At 48.6% G+C, this 20167-nt stretch overlaps 1 protein-coding gene and 1 long non-coding RNA gene across 14 annotated transcripts in view; both read right to left on the bottom strand.

The window, feature by feature from the left end:
- PPARGC1B (PPARG coactivator 1 beta) overlaps nt 1-20167 on the bottom strand; it is a 155124-nt gene that overhangs the window by 47579 nt on the left and 87378 nt on the right. The window contains exons 1-3 of one of the 13 annotated variants that reach the window (XM_081495739.1): nt 17198-17803; nt 13070-13158; nt 12849-12980 (exon numbers count right to left, since the gene is read on the bottom strand). The exons of 10 other annotated variants lie outside the window; for them this stretch is intronic. In XM_081495739.1, coding sequence (XP_081351865.1) covers nt 12849-12980; nt 13070-13123 — 186 coding nt within the window. In that variant the 5' untranslated portion in view covers nt 13124-13158; nt 17198-17803. Of the gene's footprint in view, nt 1-12848; nt 12989-13069; nt 13159-17197; nt 17804-18173; nt 18621-20167 lie in introns of those variants that run through there. 2 more of the 13 variants (XM_081495740.1, XM_081495747.1) reach the window with 2 other exon arrangements.
- LOC145508674 (uncharacterized) lies at nt 5313-11616 on the bottom strand. Its single transcript, XR_014055526.1, has 2 exons — nt 6004-11616; nt 5313-5425 (listed from the first exon to the last, which is right to left on the bottom strand). It is a non-coding gene; the product is annotated as an uncharacterized LOC145508674 (long non-coding RNA).

The following is a 20167-nucleotide window of genomic DNA, read 5'->3' as shown; positions in this document are numbered from 1 at the left end:
AGAACTCCCTCAGAATTTCCCTCCCAAGACCTGGCATAAAAGAAAGTTAAATTAGTTCACTAGTAAGAAAAACTTTCTTCTAGCATAAAAAACAAGAGTATGCTAGGGACTAGAATGTAAAAGCCATAATAATTTTTTTGGATAAAATAACAGTTTTTGTGCTGTGCTGCTTCTGCTGCTAAGTCGCTTCAGCCATGTCCGACTCGGTGCGACCCCATAGATGGCAGCCCACCAGGCTCTGCCATCCCTGAGATTCTCCAGGCAAGAACACTGGAGTGGGTTGCCATTTCCTTCTCCGATGCATGAAAATGAAAAGTGAAAGTGAAGTCGCTCCGTCGTGTCCGACTCTTCGCAACCCCATGGACTGCAGCCTACCAGGCTCCTCCGTCCATGGAATTTTCCAGGCAAGAGTACTGGAGTGGATTGCCATTGTCTTCTCCGCTTTGTGCTGTGGGTTCTGTTTAAATCGGTTGTAGGTTTAGCTGACGGAACTATATTGGAGGCAGTGGCGGGACTGTTAAGAACTAACTGTGGGATCAGATCGGTTCAGTTCAGTCGCTCAGTCGTGTCCGACTCTTTGCGACCCCATGAATCGCAGCACGCCAGGCCTCTCTGTCCATCACCAACTCCCGGAGTCTACCCAAACCCATGTCCATCGAGTTGGTGATGCCATCCAACCATCTTATCCTCTGTCGTCCCCGTCTCCTCCTGCCCCCAATCCCACCCAGCATTAGGGTCTTTTCCAATGAGTCAACTCTTCGCATGAGGTGGCCAAAGTATTGGAGTTTCAGCTTCAACATCAGTCCTTCCAATGAACACCCAGGAGTGATCTCTTTTAGGATGGATTGATTGGATCTCCTTGCAGTCCAAGGGACTCTCAAGAGTCTTCTCCAACACCACAGTTCAAAAGCATCAATTCTGCAGCACTCAGCTTTCTTCACTGTCCAACTCTCACATCCATACATGACCACTGGAAAAACCATAGCCTTGACTAGACGGACTTTTGTTGGCAAAGTAATGTCTCTGCTTTTAAATATGCTATCTAGGTTGGCCATAATCTTCCTTCCACGGAGTAAGCGTCTTTTAATTTCGTGGCTGCAGTCACCATCAGCAGTGATTTTGGAGCCCCAAAAAATAAAGTCTGACACTGTTTCCACTGTTTCCCCATCTATTTCCCATGAAGTGATGGGACCAGATGCCATGATCTTAATTTTCTGAACGTTGAGCTTTAAGCCAACTTTTTCACTCTCCTCTTTCACTTTCATCAAGAGGCTCTTTAGTTCTTCTTCACTTTCTGCCATAAGGGTGGTGTCATCCGCATATCTGAGGTTATTGATATTTCTCCCGGCAATCTTGATTCCAGCTTGTGTTTCTTCCAGCCCAGCGTTTCTCATGATGTACTCTGCATAGAAGTTAAACAAGCAGGGTGACAATATACAGCTTGACGTACTCCTTTTCCTATTTGGAACCAGTCTGTTGTTCCATGTCCAGTTCTAACTGTTGCTTCCTGACCTGCATACAGGTTGCTCAAGAGACAGGTCAGATGGTCTGGTATTTCCCTCTCTTTCAGAATTGTCCACAGGGCTCGGCCATTCAATCAGCTGTGTGACCCTGGCCTGATCTCAACCTCTCAGAGACTTAGCTTCTAAATTGGGAATGATAAAATCATGCTTGCAAAGTAGGAGTCCTTAACCTTTTTTGTCATGAATCCCACTGACAGTCTAGTAAAGGCTATAAACTTCTTCTCAGAATGTTTATGAATGCATAAGATAAAATAAGTGAAATATTTTTAAATGCATAAAATAAAACAGCATTATTTAGGAAATCAACACTATCAAAATACATTTGTAAAATATTAAAAAGACTAAATTTATGTTACAGTAATATAGCAGGCTTCCTTATTACTATACTAAATGATAAGATGTAGTAGCAAGTGTAATAATCACCAGTAATTTCAAAGTAGCAATGAGTATAAGTATTTTTAGGTATCCGAAACGACTGTGATATGAAAATTATCTGATTTCCATTGGTGACAAAGTCAAGGTACCACTAATGCTTCTACAGTTTGTCACCTACATTCACAATGGGAGGAAATGCTAAATTGCACTTGGAGGTTAGCAAAAATAAAGATGTGATTTTTTTTTTTTTCCATCCAAGTTCACAGACCTCTGAATTCTATCCGCTGGGGTTAAGCAACTCAGTTGTAAAGCAGTCTACTCAGGGCCTGGCATACCCTGTCAATGTTCTTCAGGGTAGCTGGTTCAAGCTATGCCAGACTCTGCCCCCAGGCACAAGAGGGTCCACGGTTCCACCTGCATGCCATTAGGAGTCTTCTGGGGAGGGGTTTGAGCAGCCCTGTGCCCATCAGGGGCTCAGGCAGGGATGTGGGTCATGCAAAGCTGTTAGGTGACTAAAGAAAGCTCTTAAAGTTAATCCAGAAGCTTAGGGCTGGCAGAGGGTTAAGCCCCAGCTAGATATGCACTCAGGCTGTCTCAGCTCAAAACAAGCTGCGTCCTTCCATGCATTAGCGCGTCCTCAACCACTCTGCAAAGCAGCCCTTTTACATCCTACCTCCTGACAACTCCACTTGGATGGCTTATTGGCATCTCAACCTTATGTCCAAATGGATTCTATTTGCACCCAAGCCAGTTTCTCTTCAGTTTTCCCAGTGTCAATAAATGGCAAACCCTTCACCCAGTTACTCTGAAGAAAACCTGGGATCCTCTTTCTCTCACCACCAGATTCAATCCATCAGTCCTGTCCACTCCCTCTCCATCTCTGCCATCACCACACAATCCCATAACATCACTACCTCCTACCTAGGCTTTTACAGTGTTGCCCAACAGGACTCCACTTCCATCCTTGCCCATCCCACCTCAAGTTCATCCTCACACAGTAGCTCAAATAATCTTTAAAAAAAATGTAAACTAGATCATGTCACCCACTTCCCACTCAAAATTCTCCAAAGATTCTCCTATTGTACATATAAATCCAAACATCTGTGGCTTAGAATGCCTTTGCCTAGGCTGCCAGCATCCTCTCAGGCTACTTACTGCCTTGCTCACCATGCCCCAGGCATCCCAGCATTCTTTACATCAGAGTGCAAAGTGGTCACTGCCCCAGGGCCTTTGCATAAGTTATTTTTGCATGGCTGGTTCCTTCCTGACATTGAAACCAAATGTGACCTCTTCAGAGAGGCTTTCCCTGACCATTCACTATAAAGTGGTTACCCCTCCCCACACTCTGGCAAACTCTCCATCACATGGCTGCCTCTCATTTCTTCATGACCCACATCACTGTCTGAAATAAACTTTTCCATTCTGTTGATGTGTTTGTTATCTGTTTACTGCACTCAAACAGAAGCTCCTGATTGCTGAAGACTAGTCTGTCTTGCTTCCTACTCTGTTGGCGCACAGTAAGCACTCTTCAGATTTTACTGAATGAGCTTTTTACTGTGTAGGGAAAATGGGCTGAGTTCTGGACAGGCACTATGTCATGCAGTCCTTACAGCTGCTATTCTTTCCCTTATACAGAGGCGGAGACTGAGGAGGCCCAAGGAGGTTCCCCAGCTGGTTGAGGGCTGTCTGATTCCAAAGCCGAATTCTTGATCACGTCATTATACTCTTACAAAAAAAAAAAAATTACCCCTTCCCACTCCTCCATCTTCTCCAAAAGTCATCCCCAAAGAGAAGAGCGGGGATGGATGTTTCTACAGAAAGAGGCAGAAGTGCAGGGCTGAACTGATGGCATTCCAGGACTCATGATGCTGTGACCTCATCCTGCTCAGAGGCTGTTCCCCTGCTGGACTGCTCTGCCAGAAACTGGCTGGCAGGGATGTGGCACTCACACCTGGACTCACATTTGTCTGCAGCACCCTGGAAACTCCCCATGGCTCCTTTCTCCTCAACTGCTTTTTCCAGGCCTCTAATCTCTAGATCAGGTTTCCAGAGCTGGGAGTGTTACCTGCGTAGGAAATTCCCCAGGCAACACTGGGGCAGGAGGGAGACCTATCTGAGAGGCTGGAGATCTCAAAATCAGAGCCACAGAACCCCAAGCAGGAAAAGAGCCTGACCGCCAATCAGTCCAACCGCTCTCCTTATGCTTTATCCAAACAATAGCTGCAGGTGCCTCGTGGGATAGGTTCCCTTATAGCTCCATTTCACAGATGAGGAAACTTGAGGCCCAGAGAGGTTTGCTAATTTCCCTTGGAGACACCCAGCTAAGTAAATCGTTAAGCTGGGATGGGAACCCAGGAAATCTGACTCCCTAAGCCGTGACATTTAACCTCCATGCTAAAGTAAGAACAAAACCCATTTTGTTTCAGAGTCTCACCAAGGGAGGCACAAGTGCCAGAATTATCAGAGTGAAAGGGACCCTTAGACAGACCTGGCTCTAGCTCTCCTGTTTTCCAGTGGAGAAAACTGAGGTTCTGAGCAGGAGAGTCTGACTATGCCTCTGACTGCATCAAGCTGCCCCTGGTGAACTCCACCCGGCCACGACACCAGGCAGGGTGTGCAGGCACCATGCATCGGTGGGCAGTGACCCCCACGAAGGACCAGCTCCAGGAGCACTCGGCCCTGGAGTCCGCATTCCAATCGGGTTAGAGCAGGAAGGGCAGGTGCTGGGCAGACAATGCTCCATCCTCAGCGGCCGGGAGGCAGCTGTTGTGCAGGAGCTTGCCTTAAACAGAACTCCCTGTTTCCATTTTAGCCCTGTTGCCATGGGATGGGTCTGGCTGGGACAACGGCCTCCTTATATAGGGCAAAGCAGAAATCCTTGCCCCCCTTCTCCTAATGCAAAGGCAACTAACACAGAAAAAGACAAAATAAGCAACAGCTCTTTAGAGGCAAACACATCTCTTTGCCATGTTACTGCTTAGAGGATTTTGCTTGTGTGTGTGTGTGTGTGTGTGTGTGTGTGTGTGTGTGTGTGTGTACACACGCACGCGAGAACACACATGGGTGCATGCACACACACATGCCACAGAACAGCAAATCAGAACAAAGTGCTCTGGTCTGGATTTGACAATGAGAGCTGCCACCACCATATGCTCCCAACAAAGACCCCTTGCCTCCCCAGGCCTCAGTTTCTCAGTTTCTCCATGTGGATAGGCAAGAGTCAGATGAGACACTGGTAACATCCTTCTCAGCCTTAATATTTTACAATTCTATGAAATGCAGATGATCTGAAAACTTTTCCATTCATTAAAGAATCAACATGTGAGGAACACCATCAGCCAGTCTGTCTGGAAGTTCTTCCCCAAGAGACTTCACTCCTCCACTCCTCCTGGTCTTGTTCTAACAAAGGCTGAATTTATTTTTATTTTTGGGGGGAGAGGGGAATGCTGCGTGGCATGTGGGATCCTAGTTCCTTAATCAGGGATCAAACCCACACCCCATGCAGTAGAAGAACAGAGTCTTAACCACTGGACCACCAGGGAAAAAGGCTGAATTTTAACCCTTCCTTGGTAGCTCAGTCATCAGGGGTTGGCAACCTTTTTTTGAAAAGGGTCAAATGGTAAATATTTTAGGTTTTTGAGCCATACAGTGAACTACTCAGTCCTGGAGTTGTAGTGTAAAAGCAGCCGCAGACATGTGAACAAATAGGCATGGTGGCTTCCAATAAAACTTTATTTACAAAAACAGGCAGTGATTAGATGTGGCCCTTAGGGCCTCAGTTTGCTGACCTCTGGGACCACCATCTTAACCACCACCTACTCCAAGTGGTCCTCTGCTCTGACACAGTGCTGCCCCTCCCCTCAGGACTCTGAGGTCTTCAGAGCTGCTGGTCTCTGCCCTTAGCAATCACCTCCCCTGGACAGTCGGGTGCTTGGCTGACACATGTTCCTGCTGTGAGTCTGCTGTCTTCAAGAAGCTCCACCCTTCTCTGCTTAGGTACCAATTCTAATCAACAGTGGACTGGTCAACCCGATCTCAAAGCTGAAGGCTCCATCGAAAACAACAATCAGGGACTTCCCTGGTGGTCCAGTGGTCAAGAATCCACTCGCCAATGCAGGGAACGTGGGGTTTGATCCCCAGTTCAGGAAGATTCCATGTACTGAGGAGCAACCACTAAAGCCCGTGCGCCTAGCGCCTGTGCTCTGCAGCAAGAGAAGGCCCCACAATGAGAAACCAGCACACTGCAACTAGAGTAGCTCCTGTGCGCTGCAACTAGAGAAAACCTATGCACAACAACAAAGACTCAGTGTAGCCAAAAATAAACAAACAGACAATATTAAAACAACCAAATGACAACAAGAATTCGTGGAGACTCATTTGGGGAACTGCGGGGCCTGGTCCCTGTGGTAATGATCTTGGCTACCACAGGCTCTGCTCTATACTCCAGAAGGCGTAGGCTGCTGGATGAGATGTGTCTGAAGGCATGAGGAAACCAGGGTGTGATCTGTCCTCCCCACAAACATTGGCTGCATGAGTGTTAAGTGAGGCAGCGCAAGAGCATTCTTCTAAACAATGGGCTACTTACACTATCAGTGACAGCACAGGGGGATTCGGGGAAGACGAGGATGCTCGAATGAACCAACTTCCTTCTGTCCTTCCCTGGACTTGTTGATAGAACCCCTTCTCACTCTGACAGGAAAACATCTCCTGTGACTCAGGGGCTCCTCCTGGCAGGCAGAAACCACTCCCTTGTCCAGGAAGCACTTGCCCACCTCCACCCAGTTCTTAGGCAGCCCAAGAGGAAAGAGCAGGCAACAGCAGCTGCTCCCACAGGCCTTTTTGTGGGGTGAGGGAGTCACTGGACCAGCAACCCCAACTGCAAGGGCAGGAAGGCCCAGAGGGGTGGAGGACACACCCACCACCAAACCCAGTGAAGCGGGCTGTGATTGCATGTCCTGCCCAAGGCTGTGGTCACTGTTATTTTATCTGCACATCTCTGAAGGTCAAGGAGAAGACACATCAAGTTCTTTTAGGGGCCCCAAGGGCAGATCCGAGATACCAGTGGGTGAAAGCCACATTTTTTTCCCATACAAGGAAGAATGAAGGCAGCAATGTCCTCTTTGTTGGGATTTATACAGCAGCCGGCAGTGCAAACTGCTAAGGGAACTCAAGCACCCAAGAATGAAGATGCTATAACTGATCGGTATGACTAAGTACCAAATCGGTGTTCCATCCTTCATCATCTGTGTTCTTATCCTTCATCAAATCTGTGCTCTTATCCTTCATCAGCATATTCTTTTAGCCTCACACCAACCCTCAGGGTAGAAACTAATGATCTACTTTTCAGATGGGAAAAACTCAGTCAACAAAGGCTGTAACAGAGAGGCAGAAGCAGTGCAGCTTGCAGGATTCGACCCTACTCTCTCGTGTCAGTGTCTCCATAAAATCACATTCTCTGGTACTTCCCTGATGGTCCAATGGCTAAGACTCCGTGCTCCCAATGCAGGGGGCCTGGGTTCGATCCCTGGTTGGGGCACTAGATCCCACAAGCTGCAACTAAGAGTTCGTATGCCACAGCTAAAGATTCTGCATGCCAGCGAGATGGAGGATCCCAAGTGCTGCAACTAAGACTCAATGCAGCCAAACAAAAATATACATTTTTAACTGTTTTTTGTTTGTTTGTTTGTTTTTATATCACATTCCTTTAATGACACTCAGACTCCTAGTCCCATCCCTACTCCATCCTCAAAGTGAGATGAATCATTCTGGGAGGTGGTCTCAGCCTTTCTTTGACTCTTGCCTCTGGGGAGCTCCTGTGAAGAGCGAAGGGGTGGGAACCCCACATCTTAAAGGCCCCAAGGAAGAACTCTGTCTCCCTCTGCCCCCATTTTATCCCTGAAGGATCAGACCCTCCCTCAGGAAGACTGGAAGGGCTCTCTATACCAGGCCTGTTTGCTAATGCCTATTTTATAACGTCTGCCCAACCCCACCCCACCCCACCCTCTACTCCAAACACTGATGGTTCCACCTCAGCACCTTTGGACGAGGTGTTCTACCTTCCAGCACTCCACCTGCTCCCCTTCCCCAGTACAGTCACTCTGTCCTCTTCCAAACCCTGCCTTCCCAATTCTTGCCCCAGGACACCATCTGCCCAGCTTATGTCTCTCTGTGGGTTTAGCATCATTCCCCCAAGGAGAGGCTTCGAATCATGTGTGTCCCAGGGTCCCCTGGGGCCAGCAGGTGCTCATTCATCCCATGTGTGTTGAATGAGCGAAGCTTTTATAGACGTATCCTTTTATATTTAAGCAGGAAAACCGCAAGGCACTGGGATATGGTCCCTCATCTTAATCTGTAAAAGGCTGTAAAAACAGGGGAAGGGAGCTGCCAGACACCAGGCCAATGACAGTAGCTCTCCCTGTCTCCTCAACTCATTGGGTCTTCACTTAAGAGCGTCTGCAGAGGCGAAAAATGTCCCGGGTGAAAAAATAAAACTTCCTTCAGGCTCTAATATTCCCTAATTACCACTCATTCTGCAGAAATTGACTTTTGCTATAAAAGACTAGCCTCTCCAGGCAATGAAATCACAGAATCAGTCTCAGCATCAGCATCTGCACATAGTCGGCCCACAGCCCCAGTCCAAACAGGCAGGCTCCAAGCCCCTTGCACATCAACAGGGATGGGGAGCCCATGAAGAAGTAGAGAGTCAACTCTAGAAACTTCTAATCAGGAGTTCTGGGGGTCCTGCAGGGCCTTTCACCCCCAAGAGTTGAAGTTAGAATGGCTGAGAAAGTGGAGTTAAGGAGAAACATAATAGCGACTGAACAACAACAACAACAGAATCAAAGGATATTCTTAAGAAGGACTCAGTTTTTCTCAAGGATTGGTTCCCTGACCACCTGCTGCAGAATCTCCTGGGGGAAGATTATAAAACTGCAAGTTTCCCGGGCCCTACCCCAGAGGCCCTGAATCCATCACTGGGGGAGACCTGGGAATCTGCATTTTAAACCAGCTTCCCAGTGATGAAGCAACCATTACTGTCCTCTGCCCAGATTCCTGCCCCAGCCCAGGAATCTGTACCTGTCACACACTGCTTATGGACTGCCAGGTCCTCTCAGCAGATGGGAATGTCTCCAGAGTGATTGACAGGAAAGCAAAGCCCCAGTAAGCTTTCTCACTCATTCCTTTACTTCATCAGGTCCAGAAACAAGAGCACTTGTATACTTCCAGATGTCTCATCCTAGAATCGGGATCTCTTCCGGCTGTGCTAGCTCCTTTTATTATAATTCTGAAGCCTCAAAGGCCCCTAGGAAATGCAGGCCAAAAACCAGCTCACTCTGGATCTGGCCAGACTGGGGCTGCAGAAGGGTAGACACAGGGTGGACAGGGAGTACAGCTGGAGGCTGAGCGAACATGGCGGGAAGAACTGGCAGCGACACACAGGGGTGAGGAAACAGGCATGCCCAGGGTGCCTGAGTCCTAAGTGTGGGGGCTGATGGTGGGGGTGGTAGCTTTCACTTGGGAGGGGAGAATTTCCTCATAATAAACGATGCTGCAGAAAGAAGAGTCCTGGTCCTCTGCCCAGTCCTGAGAGAGGCAACTCATGCCCACCATTTCAGGTCCCTTTAACTTCTGCACCCCTCCTCCCATCACCTACACAGAGTATTTATTATGTTACCAAGCATATCCCTTACATTATCTCATTTACTCCCTATAATAATCCCACACAGAAGGTAGGATTTTCACCTCTATGTACAGGTGAGGAAACTGAGGCTCAGAGAGATTAGGGAACTTGCTCAAGGTCACCCAGCTAGAGCCAGGAGATGAACCCAGGCAGCATGACTGGAGATCAGGGGCAGACCCTTAGATTTACCCTGCTTCCCCTTCTTAACCCCCACAAAGTCTTAGAAAGGTGTCACTGAGCTGTGAAGGGTTGGCACACAGACCACAGCAACCTCCGTGGGTCTTAATGAGAGGGTAGACAAGTGAGGCATTTCTTGAGCAAGAAAAGAATTAGAGGTACTGCTTTAGGTAATCCCTTTCTGGTGCACTGCACTTTACAGTTTACCCTGGGAAGCATCACAATGCCTGATAAGGGGATCCAAAGCAGTGACACCAGAACCAGGCTGCCTGGGCCTGAGCCCTGCTCCCAGAGTTATATGATCTTGAGCATGTGACAATGTCGGCACCTAAATACCATTTCCTATAAAATGAGGATAACAACAGTAACTACTCCACAGAGTTATTCTGAGGATTTAATGAGGATATAAGTAAAGCACTTAGAAGAGTGCCTGGCCCATAAAAAGTGTCATTTAACTGCTCGATGTTATCCTAAGTATGATAAAATGATCTCACATTTAGTACTTCATTTTATCCTTATAACAGCCCTGCTTGGTCCACAGGACTGGATTATTTGTCCCAATTTTTAGATGAGAAAAGCAAGCTTCAGCAGGGAAAATGAATTCCACAAGCAAACACAGACAGCAGCATGAGTCTCCGAATTCTCAAAATGCCTCCCAGGCAAGTCCCCATTTTGCATTTGCTTTTCTTTTGAGCCCTGAGGTTGCCTCCATTTGTTCTGTTGACTCATATCTAAAGTGAGAGAGCTAAAGAAAGAAAAAAGTACAAGAATGGTCTACCACACAACAAACATGCCACCACTTTCAATGCCTATGTACATGGCAGACACCACTAATCAATCATAGGCCTTGTTCCTACTGAGCTTGAGCATAGATTTGGACTCTCCAACACAGTATTCTTGACAGTCATTACCAACTGATCACAGACGGTAGATGACCAAACCTTTCATTGTATGCACAGAACCTTCTTTTCAAACTTGGGCTTTTTCCAAATTTAGTTCTGATTGGGAGACAGGGGTACCCATAGCCTAGTCCCATTACCACACATGTCAACCTCCCTGCAGATACTTCTCACAGGTTATAGTGTCCCTGTGAGTAGAATGTGGTCACAGCAGCATCCATCTATCCCTATACCCATACCCAAGAAACTCTTCAACATAGATGCTTTGCTTAGCTGGTCCCACATCATGACTGGCAATCATGTCAGATTTGGGGGGAAGCACTGGACATCAGCAGGTCTTCTCTGATTATGGATACTGGAGAAAGGTATGGGAAGTAATTAGTTACTAATCTATTTTAAAATCCCAACCTGAAGAATGATTTGGTTTTTAATTAATGTAAAGTGAAGCAATTCAATGGGCACAAGGGTTTTTACCCCTCTACCATTCTTCATTAGAAGGAGAACAATACCTTCTAATCCTGGATCTCATGGGTCAGTGATGCTGAACCTACATACATACTCTTGCTCCAGAGGCAGACCCATGATATAGTCCTGGGCAATCAGAGAGCCACATTCCCAGACATCATGGCTGGCTTGAAGCTGAAAAATGTACTCCCTAATCCAAACAATGAGAGTCAGTCCCAGGATGTTAGCTGGTGCTATTGGGAAAGAATGTTCTCATCCTATTGCGGTTGCTAATCTGATCCATGAGAGGCCTTGTGGCCCTGTTTTTCATTGACTGGGAAGAACCTGTATGAGATTGGAGCCCCAGTAAAGGAAAGCTACATTGAAAGATAGTGCTCCTGGATCAAACTGAACCTGAACCCCACTTTCTCCAGTTATGGAAACCAATAAATTCTTTTTTTGGAGGTGACTTTGAGTCAGTTCTCTTTCACTCATAACCACAGCAATCCCGACAGTTAAATACACACATTCAGATGTGGTTAGAAAAGATCTCCAGCAGGAACATGGGCCCTGCAGCTTCTCTCACCCAGTTTACAGCTGATAAACTGGGCACACATAGAAGAGTGAGCCTGTGTTCTCTAACATGCATCTTGGGATAAATTTTTAAAAAAGTTTGAGAATCACTGAGTTTGACCCTGTGGTCTTCTACTGACGTCTCTTTTCTACTCTAGGCACCTAATAAAATTGATAACACTTGAGCCAAGGGAGTTAATGCTCTGCTTCTGAGGCCTGCAAGACAATTTTGCTTCTATTGGCAGAGGACCTTTATTCATTTGTTGGTTCATTCATTCCTTTGTTTATTTCATTGACATTTAGTGTTTTCTGATGGTCTTCACTTCAACCCTCTGAATTCTCCTCTATCTTTTCTACTACCTGAGACATTCCTCCCCTGACTGTCTCAAATTCCAGTTTCTGCAGTCTATAGCATGGATGCAGCTGGGTTACACATAAAGCTATCCTATGACAGGGTGTCCAGGTCTGCACAGAAACTTGGATCTTGGATCTTGGCTGCTGCCTCCAGGGTATCTTCCCATCAAGAATGGATGTCAGGCTTTGTCCTTGGCTTGCCTTCGCTCTAAGCCCAGCCCAGCCCGCTGGGGAGCTAATCTAGTATGTATGAGGGGAGGGGTCAGCCAATGATCCCATATTCTGGCCTCATTTACTGCCATCCTGGGATGGGGTGCCACAAGCCCCCAACAGTCATAACACCAACCACAGCAGGCTCCACAGACACATCCAAAACACTCGTGTGAACCACTACCAGGAGACCATGAGGTCTTCACTCTGTGTGTAAAAGACGGGGACTGGGATCTCAGGAGAAGTAGAGGGCAGGACCAAATACACAGGGGTCGTTCTATAAATACTTGGCACTAAAAGTTAAGAGGAGAAAAAAGAATTTTCCTTAATGATAACAATTTATGAGTCATTTGAACTGCCACATTTCATCATCAGATTGTAAACTAAAAAGGAAGGGGTCCCTGTTTACTCTGTGCTTACTAAGTGTCAGGCAATATGCTGTCTCACTGGAGATCGCAGAAATGAGTACCTCCACCTGCTTCACAGATGAAGAAACCAAGGTTCAGAAAGGCCCCAGGTCACCTGCCCAGCAAGTGATATAAACCACAATTCATATCTGGGTCTGTCTGGCTGGAAAGTCCATGCTGTTAGCTCATAATTTTTCTGTCTTACCTTTAGAACTGGAACGGGCCTCAGACAAAGGTGCCAGGTCCAATTCTCAGATAGGAGATTGGGGCCCCAAAGGAAGAGGCCTGCCTGGGACCCAGGGTCGTTGCTGCCTTGGGTGGGGCTTCTCTCTAGACTCTGGAACCCTGAACACAGTATAGAGAAAACTTGTCATCCCGAGGGTACATGCCCTTCCCTCTTTCCTGAACTGTCACGTCAATGCGCACCTGAGCCGTGCTTCCAAGGATACAGCAGGGATAGAAAGACGGGGCCCCCACCATGCAGTCAGGTGGTGCTAAGGCTACTGCCCAGGTGACTAGAACACAAAGAGAAGGAATTGAGAAAAGTTCAACTGGCTGGAGTGAGGGTCAGGGATGAGGATCAGGGGGAAGCAACCTGAAGGACTTCTAGGCCTCAATGGGGAGGTTGCCCTTTGCCCCAAGATCATGGCGCTTCATTGACAGCATTTCTGCAGGACAGTGACCCTATAGCTCTGTGCTCTAGCTGCCATGTGGAGATACAGACAAAAATGGCACTAGGAGGCCCTACTGGATGGCCGTCCCATTGGCCAGAGTGACACAGTGGCTGCTAAGTGGAAGGAAGTAAAATGAATAGGAATGAATGGACTGGACTGATTGCCGACAGGACAAGATGAGGCAGATGAGCTGATTGGTCAAGACAAATTCCCTAGTCCCACTAGGGGCTGTGCATCTCAGTGGAAGTTAACTAATGGGCTTCTGGGGTATTAAGTGTAGCAGGAGGGAAAGAGGTGTGTCCCAGGGGGCCTCCAGTCTTTCTCTGTAATTCCAGTGTGACACTGAGACAGTGACCCAGGAGTTCTGATGCCCATTCCAGAACCTCTGCCCTAAGCACCTGGACCTTCTATCCACTTGCAAGTGCAGAACCACTGGCTGGGACAGCCCCACCAGCTGCCTCCACACAAGGCCTTTCTTCCCTTCCTCTTTTCTCTCCCCACTCTCCGCCACCCCAGTCCCAGCCAGTACTTGGCAGCCCCCCAGAGGCCTGCTGGGGCTCAGGAGGGAATGTTGAGCATCCGGCCAGAGCCCAGGCCAGCCCTGTGGGTTCACATTAGGGCACCTGCTAACGTGCAGGACCCTGGGGCACGCCACCCTGTGATTGGTTGGCAAGACCAGGCATCAGGGCCATTCCAACACCCAGGGCCGCATGACCCCGAATCCTGGCTATAAATAGAAGAGAACCTGTCAGCCCCCCCAGCCCATACCCAGCCTCCCCTCCCTCTTGGCGAAGAATGAAAGGGCGCCTTGAAATGGTACAGAGGCCCAGATACCCAGCTCAGCTGCTCTGGACCCAAACCTTCTGCTGATCTCAGGGAAAACACTCCATCCTCTAGAAATCCAGGGATCCATCACGCTCAGGCCCCACTCAGCCCACATCTCACGTCTATCCCCAATAAGTCTCCTGGTGTGGTTACTGCTTCCAGCCCCCAGATTTCTGAGTCATGCGGGTCACACTTTAATATGCTGCTACCAGCAAGGCATTCATTAGGTAGTCACTGTTGGAGGAGAAGGGTGCGTGTGTGCACTGGTCTTTGCAGAAATATTTGTCTTTTAACACTTCTTTACAGCTTTGAGGATATGAGACCAACCCTTGCCTCTTACCTTACACAAAACATATGGGCCTTGAACTTATTTACAAAATAGAAACATTCACAGACTTGGCAAGCAAACTTATGGCTGTGGGGGGGGGGGTGGAGGATGAGGGGAAGGGATAGTTAGGGAGTTTGGGCTGGACATGTACACACTGCTATATTTAAAATGAATAACCAACAAGGTCCTACTGTATAGCACAGGGAACTGTGCTCAATGTTATGTGGCAGCCTGGAGGCGAGGGGAGTTTGAGGAAGAATGGATACATGTATATGTATGGCTGGGTCCCTTTTCTGTCCACTTCAAACTATCACAACATTGTTAATCAGCTATACTTGAATATAAAATAAAAACTTAATAATAAAACAAAATATATAAATTTCAAAAAACATAAACAAAAAGGAATGGGCATTCCCCAAGGTCACATAGTAAGTGGGTAGTAGAACAGGGACCAGACTCCCAGGCCAGTGCTCACCACAGCCCCTAGTGGGATCAGGAACCCCACTCCCAGCCCAATATCACGTGGGTTTTTGTTTTGTTGTGTTGTGTGCTGTCAGTTACTCAGTCATTTCTGACTCTTTGCAGCCCCATGGACTAGACTGCCAGGCTCCTCTGTCCATGCGATTTCCCAGCAAGAATACTGGAGTGGCTAGCCATTTCCTTCTCCATGTGACCTTCCTGACCCAGGAATCAAACTGGGTCTCCCGCATTGCCGGCAGATTCTTTACCCTCTGAACCACCAGGGGGGTCTTTGTTTATGCCATGCCAGTGGCCTGGAGTGCCCTTCCCACTTCTTTTTTTCTCTCCCCTCCATCTTGGACTCAGCCCATTACCACCTCCACCAAGAGGATTTTGCGATCATTTAATTTACTTCACAGCTGTCCTGACCCCCACGCCCCATCAATGCAAACACTTCCCTTAATGCATTTACTGAGTCACTTGCTTGGCACTGATCAAGAATGGCATTAGTATTTATTTCCCTTTATTTAGGAGTAGCTAATAGTCTATCTCACAAGCTAAATATAAGTTGGTAGTAGCTGCCATCGTGTGGGTAAGGATCTGCAGGAAAAAGTATGGTGATTGATTAGTGATGTCTGCCCCGGCCAGACAAATTGTCAGTACTCATGCCAGCTTTTGTCATATCTGCTTTGGTATCTACTCTTCATTCTTCTCCCCCAAAGATTAAATTTCTTAAGGCAGAAGCTCACTATATAGATCAGTCAGCTTGAGCTATGAATGCAGGGATTCTCCACTCCCCATGCGTGTGTGCTCAGTCATGTCCGACTCTTTGCAACCCCACGGACTGTAGCTTGCCCGGCTCCTCTGTCCATGGGATTTTTCAGGCATAAATACTGGAGTGGATTGGCATTTCCTCCTTCAGGGGATCTTCCTGACCCAGGGAGGATCAGCTGAGCCATCAGGGAAGCCACTCCCTGCCCACCATCAGACATCAGCATGGTAGCAAGTAGACATCGCAGAGGAGGGGAAAAACCAATAATTATCTCTTGCTCACGCCTGTAGCTGCACCACACAAATGACTCCACAGCTGTCACCTCAGCTAACCTGGACAGCTCAAGGCTGAGCGGCAGACAGGTATTCTCTCCCTTTTTCACATAAGGAAACTGAAGCACACGGACACTAAGTGACTGTCCCTGGATCAAGCAACAGGTGTCAGGCCTGAACCCAGGTCACAGGAGGGCAGCCATGCAGAACCAGCAAGTATCGCCACAGCCAACAAGTGACCACCCACCTACCCCCTCATACCTCCCATGACAGGAAATGCCCTGTCACCCAAGGCAGGCCAGCTCATTCCATCTGGGTCAGTTCTGGACATCGGGGAAGCTCCTTAATTGCCTGAGTTGGAACCTTTCCTCATGAAGGGGTGGCACCCCCTCCAGTGCCACCCCTCACTCATGTCAAATATTCGCAGGCAGCTCGTGCCCTCCCCAAACCTTCTTCTTTCTTTGGGTGCACACTTTACAGTTCCTGCCATTTGGAAGAACACGTGGTTTAGAGCTACTCACTTGTGGTTCCTCTTTCTCTGACAGCACATCTGTTTGCCTACTTTGTTGAGGACCACCTCCTACCTAGTTCTAGATGCCAGACTTCTATTAATACAACCAAGCATTCAGAAGTACCCATAACTTTTTGAGATTCAGCATGCTTCACACTATATACCTACTTCCCCCAAATATCCCCGTTCTGCAAAACTAGAAAAAACTAGAATAATAGACTATCAGAGCAAGAAGGGCCTCAGAGATCCTGAGGTCAGACTTCTTACTGCACGGCTGAGGGAGAAGGGCCCTGTTTCAGGTTCAATGGTGAGATGGTGGAGAGCCAGACCAGAACCCAGATATCATCTTCTCCCTCTTGGACTCTGCCCACTAACCACTAGGTAATGTTTGACTTGAAATCCTACACCCGAACTCAAGGTCAGACAAGCCAACCTGGGCCTTACTGAGGACTGTTGAGAGATCAGAATGGGAGTCTGAACCCAACAGGTCTGGGGTCACACTTGGCTCCTGCTGCTCTGCACACAGGCTCCTCTCCATGTTAGAACCCGTGCTGGTGACTTCGCCTCCCTGGGTGTGTGGGCTGACCACCCTTCAACCCCACGTGGCTCTGCGCCCCACCCCTGCCCACCTCCAAACTCTGCAGCAGGAATAGGCCTGCGAGTTCATCACAGGCTCCGCTCCCTCCACCCCACCCAGGAGGAGGCCCTCTTACCTAGATCTCCTTTCAGCTTTGGGTACAGGGATCACATGCTGCCAGCCAGAGGGTGTTTGCAAATGCCAAGTGAAACAGGAGAGCTCCCATGCAGAAGGACTGGGAGTGGGCTCTGGGTACCCCTCTATCAAACATTACTGGCCCTGAGCAGCCCTGGAGCCAAGACACCAGGACTCAGCACGGCAGGGTTCCATGCACACCTGACCTCATCACATCTGGGACCTGCTCGTGCCTCCTTCCCCTGTACATCCGTGTTTCCGCCACACCACCCTCCTCTTCTCTTGAAAGCCCACCCTCGCCGGGCTTTCAAATGCTCTTTCTTGCCTGGTGGTCTCAATAGTCAATCCTGGAACAAGCCTTCCCCGATGCCCACCCTCCTCATCATTATTTCCTCCTTCTGCACTACCACCATCCCACAGCCTGTCATCAATGTCCCCTTATTTGCTTCCTTATTTCTGTGTTTTTAGAGAGCTCCACAGGTGCAGCAACTGGTCAGTCCTTACACTGTTGTATCCTCACTGTCTGGTATATAGCAGATGTTCAATAAAAACCTGAAGGCATGAGTGCTGTATGGTGCCTGAGGTGGACTACCCACACTCTGGGGACAGAAGAGGCAGCCGCTCCCCCAGGCTCGGGGGTGCCTATTGTCTGCTGTTTACCAGTTACTGCGCACTTATGATGCACCAGGAACTAACAGGCAGCCTACAGAATCCCTACAACACTCACCCTACCTAAAAGATGGGGAGACTCAAGTTCAGAAAGGCTTAGTGATCTGGGACATGTACCCAAGATGCAGCAGGGATGGGATTCAAAATTCAGGACTCTTCTGTGGACTGCGCTCAGATTTGAGGCCTGGCTGGGATCAGATGGTGACGGGCCCTCACCTGGATTTTATCTCATAGCTAACAGAAATCTGAGGAAAGGCTGGCGTGGGTCCTTCAATCTGGGACACTCGAAAACTAGATCTTGGACTTACCTGGTGGTCCGGTGGTTAAGAATCCATCTGCCAATGCAGGGGACATGGGTTCACTCCGTGGTCTGGGAAGAGCCCGTATGTCTCAGGGCAACTAAGCTGGTGCGTCACAATTACTGAGCCCATGTGCTGCAACTACTGAAGTCTGCTCAACTAGAGCTGGTGCTTCGCAACAAGAGAAGCCACTGCAATGAGAGAAGTCCTCACATCGCAATGAAGAGTAGGCCCCACTCACCACAACTAGAGAAAGCCTGTATATAGCAATGAAGACCCACTGCAGTCATAAATATAATAAATATTTTTAAATTAAAAATTGAAAAAAAATACTGGATCTTATAAATGATTTCTTGGGTACTTGCTCCCCGAAAGACTGGTCTACAAGTAAACTCCTTGTCAGACGCAGACAGTGGGCACAGGCTGTCTCCTCTGTGAGATGTTTCTAGAACCTTCTGGATAATCTCTTTCCATGGAATTCTGGAAACTTGGAGACATTTCTGAGGTCACACAGTCACTCACACTTCCCTTTTTACTGACAAAGGAACTGAGTGCCAGTTCTTGCCTGAGATTCCCCAGCCACAGCCAGGCAGTTACAGATCCTGGATGGTTGGCCTGGGGTGTTGTGAGGGAACCTGGTGGGAAGAGGGGATGAGGGACTGGGACTGGTAGGAGGAGAGAGCTTCCTTCTGTGAGGTCCCATGAAGCTGAGCCAGGGCAAGGGTGGGAGCTAAAACTGCAGCTCATTCACCCTAAGGAAGCGCCTGAGACAATCCAAGCTGCCCAAAGATGATCACAGGCAGCCCTGAGACAGTGGGGGCTCTGTGACCCACGAGCGCAAACACAGGCTGCCTGGTGGACAGCAAGGCGTGCAAGCAGGAGATGGTGGGGGCAGGCTCAACAAGATAGCCTTGTGGTCCTCCGAACCCAGAGAGCCTGGGAGCTCTGCTCTGAGCCACTTCTGGCAGTGTCCGGGGTCTCTCTGGCCCCTGGAGGCCCAGGAGAAGTCAGGAAGCCTCACAGACCTCTTTCCAATCCCCACCCCACACCAAGATGCAGGCTGAGGCTGAGAGACGGACTAAAGTCTTATGGCAGGAATGTGGGCCTCTTCCCCACTCATGGTTCACGGGCTGCCTCTCTTCCGTCATGCACCTATAAAATGCACCAACATCCGTGGACACCCAGGTGATGCTGGTCCATGCATGTAAGCAGCTGGACACTGTGTGTCTGTGTGTGATTTCAGAAAAGAGTTTTGAATCCCTCCTTCTAAGAGTCCCTCTCTTGGGGAGCTAGAGCTCTGGGAGGAGGACGGGTTGGTGCGGCCCTCGAGGGGAGAGAGGACCAAAGAAGGCAAGATGTTAGGATGCAGGGGGAGGGGCAGTTTCCGGAGGAGGCCCAGGCTGTAAAAGGAGTGAGGCCTCCGTGATCTATGAGGGACAAGGCAGATACTTAACTCTTCCCTCCCAGCGTGGGAGGGTAGAGGAATTTCCCAACACATTCCTGGGCACCAAGCCCAGCGAGCCCCCTTCTCACTCCTGGCTGTGGGCGCAGCTCTGGCCAGTACTCACTACTGAGCAGGGCTGGAAACGGCCCCAGAGCAGTGGGCTTTTGGAAGGAGACGGGAGAATTCGAGGGCAAGGGAAACAGGCCCTGGAGACAAAGAGTGGCCTCAGATCCTGGCTGTGCCAACCTGAGCGGTCTTGGCCTGCGCTTCGGGACTTTGCTCAGAAGTTTCCACATCTGTGAAGTGGGCAGATAATGCCTCAGAGATAGATGATTGAGAAAATTGCTCCAAAGCCCTGGCACACACTTGCTTGACTAATAGTAGATAAAGCAAACCACGAAACTACTGTGGCAATCATGACAACAGTAAGAATGCATCCACACGGAGTCCAGCCCGGGTGCTGCTGCTTAACTAAGATGAGCTCTGTCACCTCTTCTGAGCCTTGGGCCCTGCATCTGCTGAGTGGGAAATGATTTCAAATTAAAACGTGCAATACCCT

The sequence above is a fragment of the Giraffa tippelskirchi genome, chromosome 6, assembly GCF_054371585.1.
Source record: "Giraffa tippelskirchi isolate mGirTip1 chromosome 6, T2T-mGirTip1v1.2.pri, whole genome shotgun sequence".
NCBI classification, from domain to species: domain Eukaryota; kingdom Metazoa; phylum Chordata; class Mammalia; order Artiodactyla; family Giraffidae; genus Giraffa; species Giraffa tippelskirchi.
Note: the sequence above shows the minus strand (reverse complement) of the source record. Positions and strands in the feature narration are given on the sequence as shown.